Source organism: Etheostoma cragini, chromosome 18 (genome assembly GCF_013103735.1).
Source record: "Etheostoma cragini isolate CJK2018 chromosome 18, CSU_Ecrag_1.0, whole genome shotgun sequence".
NCBI classification, from domain to species: domain Eukaryota; kingdom Metazoa; phylum Chordata; class Actinopteri; order Perciformes; family Percidae; genus Etheostoma; species Etheostoma cragini.
The window spans coordinates 2,724,695-2,730,864 of NC_048424.1; the positions used below are offsets into that span (position 1 = coordinate 2,724,695).

Genomic DNA, 6,170 nt, shown 5'->3' on the forward strand with positions numbered 1-6,170 from the left:
TTTATTATCATTCACACACATACTGTAAAGTAACTTCTATACATCAGAGTAAAAAGAAAATGTATACAGCATAACACTCTAATATAAACACACAAATAAAAAATCAATGAAAATTATATACAGCCTACAGCGTCCTCACCCTCCCTCTCTGGGAGCATTCACAGTCATGGACAGCACCTGTCATGTAACTAAACATACTGTTTGATTGGTCATCTGAGATGTGTGAAACTTCTCCTTCGTTAGTAAAGTTCTAGTTTCACCTGACTGTCAATAGCTGTGAAAAACAAAATGTATCAAATGTTCCAAGGGATTCATATGTGGTGTTCATGGTATTATGTTCTTGACTCATTTTGACAATTGAACAGACTATTGTGCATGTAATGGCTTATACAATGAAATGATGCTGACAAGTTTTGGAGTGAACAACCATTAGACCGAGAATCAACAATCAGTTTAGATCAGCAAGATCTATTCACTTGGAAATTGTGCTAAATGTAAGCTACCTGTACTTAATCATTTGCAAAGATGTACTGAGACATTGAGGCATGTACTTAGGCATTTGCAATTTGATGAAATGAATGAGAAATTCAATTCTGTTGTGAACAATTGCCAAGTAGTTTGGAGGTTTGTCCATGTTGTTTTGAGAATGTAATTTCTGTTTCAAGAAATGAGCCAAACCAATGGAGAAAAACTGTAAACCTGTTTCAAGCCCTTTGAGCCTGTAAAAGTTTTTCCTCGTCACTAACAGACAAGATCGTAAAGTCTAACTTAAAGCACTAAAATAGATTTTTGATTTTTTTCAATCCTTTTATTTTTTAATTTGTATTGCTTAATTACTGTATTGTAGTTTTTAAGAGGGCTGAGAAGAAATTTCTGAGATGAAAGGGTCTAAAATCTCCAACGGTTGAAGGCTTAGAAGTTCATTTTTGTATTTGCAAATTGAAAATGATTACAGCACCATGAAGATCTGTTTAGTAACTGATTAAGTCTACGTTTTTGAGTTAAAATGTACTTTTCCAAGGAACCAGTTTCCTTTAAACCTTCCTGGTCTGTCTTTACTGCCAGAAATGACTCCCAAACTTCCCCAAATTGTCTCTCTGCTGCATTGAATGCTGCTCTCTTTTTCTTCTTCCTGTAAATAAAAAGTTGAAATTGATCTCTGTGTTTCGTGTTTGATTGTGGAATCTGAATGAACTTACGTGAACTTGTGAAATAAATGAACAAGAATCACTCCTAAACGGTGGGATGTCAGATGTGTTTTGGGGTTTTGTTTTACAGGAGTTAACAAGCAGAGTAAAGAGAGACTGTCTGTGGGATCTTCCTCCTCTTCCTCCTCCTCCTCCTCTTCTTCTGCGGCTGCAGGGTTTACTGTTTGTGGTCTGACTGAGTGTATTTACCTGGTGATGAATCTGAAAAGACGAGCGGACGGACGGTACACACAGCCGAGGTGAGGGAACAAGAGAAGTCGGACCACCATGCTCTCTGCACACACACAACCTGTTCTCCCTGTGTGGATGTCAAACAACCCCAAATATTTTTACCTTTTGTGTTCCAGTGTGAAGCAAACTGGGTCAGCGAGACTTTGAGGCGATCTACTTGTGCAAAAGTAATAAAAGTACCATGGGTCAGAGTTGGGGGTTAACCCTGACCACCATGTCTCAGAAACTGGCATCGGCTTGTTTCAGTTATCCACCTGAAGAAACTGGGACTAAGTTATTAAAACAGCATAAATAGGAAGAATCCTGCAGGGCCCCTTTTGCAACATCTGGACCCCTAGTCTCTACTTTTATTTATGCATGTACTTGTGTACTGTGTGCACTATGTTCTGTCTCTGTTTGGTTACATGCATACTAGTGGATCTTTTGGGGTTTTGGGTCTTTGACCGTGTGTGTGTGTGTGTGTGTGTGTGTGTGTGTGTGTGTGTGGAATGGGCACACAAGCACAGGAAAGTTGTAGGAGTGTGTGTGTGTGGAGATGCCTTTCATGCCCTGGATGATAATTCTACTTCAATTCAATTTCAATTTCAATTTTATGTATAGTATCATAACAAGAGTTATCTCGAGACACTTTACAGATGCTCTCTCCCATTAATTTCTTATGGTCATTTTGGACCGTGAACAATTACCAAGTTTAAGAAATCACTCAAAATTCAAAGAATTTAGTCACAATGAATTGTATGTGTTCAAATGGATTTTGTGAAGGAAGTCATAAGGTCATGAGGCAATCCGATGGTGTGTATGTGAGTATGCTTTTTGTTTAGTTTGTATTTAAAGTGTTGACTTTTACATATTTTTTTCACACGGTGTCAACAAAAAAACTCTTTAAAAAATGAAGTAATAAAACTAAAGAATAGAACTCTTTAAAAATGTGCTCACAGTACAAGTGGATTAAAAAAAAAAACAGAAAGGTTTCTCTTCATGTTTCAGTACACAATTGTTTTGAAAGAAATAGAGTAAATTCAAAGCCTTAAGTGCTGCTAACTCATCTCATGCTGCTAACGCATCTCATGCTGCCAACGTGTCTCATGCTGCTAACGCATCTCATGCTGCCAACGTGTCTCATAGTGCTAACGCATCTCATGCTGCTAACGTGTCTCATAGTGCTAACGCGTCTCATGCTGCTAACGTGTCTCATGCTGCTAACGCGTATCATGCTGCTAACGCCTCTCATGCTGCTAACGCCTCTCATGCTGCTAACGCGTCTCATGCTGCTAACAGTTATCATGCTGCTAACGCGTCTCATGCTGCTAACACGTCTCATGCTGCTAACAGTTATCATGCTGCTAACAGTTATCATGCTGCTAACGCGTCTCATGCTGCTAACAGTTATCATCTGCTAACGCGTCTCATGCTGCTAACGCGTCTCATGCTGCTAACGCGTATCATGCTGCTAACGGGTATCGTCGCTTCCCTGCTCCGGCATATTTGACCAAGGAAACATAGAGGACCACATGAATTCAGAATCCAAATTTTCAGGAACAGGACTCTTCTTCTTCGCCCAGAAAAAGAAAAAGGAGATTAAAAAAAGCAAGAGACCGGCTTTTTGAAGCGTGGAGGCTACCGTAGCTGTGAGTTTGACCTGCGTGGTGCAAGAAAGCTGATTACGATACATGACCTCAACGCTAGATGAGAGAAATAACCACACAAGATAAAACTTCATAAAGACATTCACTGGGGGACCAGCTACAATCATCAGATCTGAGAAAAGCTTTTTGTTTTGATGCTCACATTTATTTTACATTTATTCAGCTTAGGTGGTGCCCAAAACAGCTTGGGTGCTGCATCTATAAGCCTAAAAATTGTATAAACCCTGGAATCATATTCTATCAGAGCATCATGTTTGCAACGTACAATACGGTTTTACAACTTTTCAAGCTTGGTCTCAGAAAAACAGCCCTGTTTTCAGCTTTGTGAGGATGGATTTTTTTGTTGTTGATAATAAACAATTAAATAAGTTACACACTGGACCTTTAAGCATTTTGAGTGTTATTCATTTATTATCTGCTCTAGATTTTCCAACGTTTTAGACACAGATAAAGTCTCCATCTTCTGCTCATTTTCAGGTTCATAATTGTATTTTGAGGTTGTACCAGAACAGGTTTACATGGTTTCTTTAAAAATATATATATATATTTTTGTTGATCTGCACATTGCTGCAGATCCTGTTTTCACCCTGTGTGTTTAAGTCTCTGTTTTGGCTCCAGAGTGAGACATCTCACTTCTATACTATCTTTGTTGGGAGCTGCACATGCTCAGTAGCTCGGTAAGATCCCATCAGATGGATAACTCTTTCTCCAACTTTGGTCAGTCCAAGGCAGGATTAGCTGGGAGACTTCTTCTAGACGAGGGACACTTGTGAACAGGGGCAGGAAGTTGTTCTTTGGAGATTATGGTCAACTAGGGGCTATTGTAGCAGTGTTAGGCCATTGAGATCGAGCTAGCATGTGCTACGGTTAGCCACCTCGTCTCGGCTAGTGACGTAGAAAGCCGTGCAGATGATGAACAGCTCACCCGGGGACTGAAGCCAGAGGACATTCAGAAACCGGATCTCACCCAAAACTGCATGGATAGTTCTTTTTCCAAGTCTGTATGAGTGTGGAAGCAGCAGAGACACAAAATAAAACTTCATTATATGGGCACTTTAAGGTTAAGATAGCTGATTGGAAGGGGGATAGGACCTGTACATGTCGCCATGGACGCCCGGCCAACAGTAGTGTGTGAGTGCTTGAAGGGCGGGTCTTGGTGCGGCCACAGCAGGATTCTTAAATGTCCGTCCCCTACGTAGTCCCCACGTAGTCCCCACGTAGTCCCCACGTAGTCCCCACGTACCCCTCTGTCCGCTACACCCTTGGAGAAGCCTCCGACCGCCCAGCTGTTAAGAGATCCTGGTTTGGATCCCTGTACCTGTAAAACCCACCTTTTTAATTATAGTATAAATATAGTATAATATAATTATACTATATTTATACATTATATTATTATCATTCAATTTATTTTAACTGTGTCTCATCCCCCCCCCCCCTGCCCACACACACACACACACACAGAATCTTTATAGCTACAGATTTAGGTAATTGTAAGTGTGCAAATGTTTTGATGATATTTGATACTATATTTAATCATCTGAAAATGATCAATAAAAAGTTTATAAATCAATAATAATAGGCCTACATCATACTTATTTATTTTATTTTATTAATATGCAAAGTAACTCAAATTTAAAATAAATGACGGAAAAAGTATTTCCCTGTAAAGTAGCAGAAAATTGAATTATTCTCAAACTCGTCCTTTTTTTGCACTTTGATGAAATCGGATTGATCTATCTATGTTTGTGTTTTGTCTTTGTGTTTTATCTGATTTTGTTTTTCTCTTCTTCTTTTACTGCAGCCTATGTGGATGATGATGTTTGAGATAAATAAAAAACAATGATAGAAAAATAAGTCGTCTGGAAAGAATCTCAAAATTATAATGTAGTAGGCCTACAGCACTTGTGTAAAATGACTCACTTTAGATGGTTTAGGTGGCAGTAGCTCAGTCAGTAGGGTTGCAGGTTCAAGTCCCCCCACGGACCAAAGTACGGAGTGTGGATTAGTAGCACCTGGGCACTGCCAGGTGCCCATGAGCAAGGCACTGGACCGCCCCCAACCGCTCAGGGTTGCTGGTCCAAACAGAGTGTCAATTGTAATTTCCCCACCGGGGATCAACAGACAGTTTAAATTATAAATTAAAGTGTAGGCTATGTGAAGTTACCTGAGTGACGTCACATTGGGCAGGTAACGACGGACTTTCCTGTCACCGTCCTGAGAGGCCACGGGGGCGGGGCTTCACACACCTGAACACAAATCACACAGAAGACATGTAAAACAGGCTTCATGTGTGGTTGCACGATGAAACCGGAAATGGCTCACATAAAAATCTCACCAAAATCACATACCTTTACCTACAAAATCATCACAATCAATCTTAGTGTTCAGAACACGTTTCATGTAAAATAACTGAAGAGGCGCTGGCATTCAAATCACAACGGGAGCTCGGGGAGGGGAGGAGGGGAGGCAGCTGATTGGACGCTGCTCCGGCCGCTGATTGGACGCTGCTCCGGCCGCTGATTGGACGCTGCTCTGGCAGTAGCGCGAACGCAGGTGCCAGAGTCCCTGAAAGATCAACGGCCGTCATGCTGGCGACTCCGTGAGGCAGAAACCCGCCCGGTCACACACAGACAGCTCGCTGCTCAACCATGAGCCAGTCCCGGCTCTAAACAGCCAGGATACACCGGACAGTTACCGGCCGCCAGCGGAGGACAGGTTTCGCCTCGTTTGAAGCTGTTTGGATGAATAAAAGTTGGAGCGTGCATGATGCTGAGCGCCGTTAAAATGGAGGGACACGAACATCCAGACTGGAGCGGCAGCAGCTACTACGGAGAGACCGAGGTCAGTGCACTTTACTCCGGCTTTAATCTGAGCTGAACGCCTCTGATTTCATATCGGTCCTAAGAGAATATGAACTGTCTTTCAATATTAGAAATACATGAACATACACAAGAAACTGCTATCTCCCTTGTTTAAAAGTATTTTATATTAGGTTTAGTTCATTTATAGCTAGCTTATCACTGCAAAAAGCCAACAAGTTTTGCACCGAAGTCCAAAAACATATGTAGGCCTATACAAGCATACC

General features: G+C 41.2%; 1 protein-coding gene across 1 annotated transcript in view; it reads left to right on the top strand.

Moving 5' to 3' along the window:
- Positions 1 to 5,636: 5,636 nt before the first annotated feature.
- Positions 5,637 to 6,170, top strand: part of LOC117961014 (hepatocyte nuclear factor 3-beta-like) — a 4,973-nt gene continuing 4,439 nt past the window's right edge. Inside the window, exon 1 of the mRNA XM_034899375.1 lies at positions 5,637 to 5,926. Coding sequence (XP_034755266.1) covers positions 5,849 to 5,926 — 78 coding nt within the window. The 5' untranslated portion in view covers positions 5,637 to 5,848. The remainder of the gene's footprint in view (positions 5,927 to 6,170) is intronic.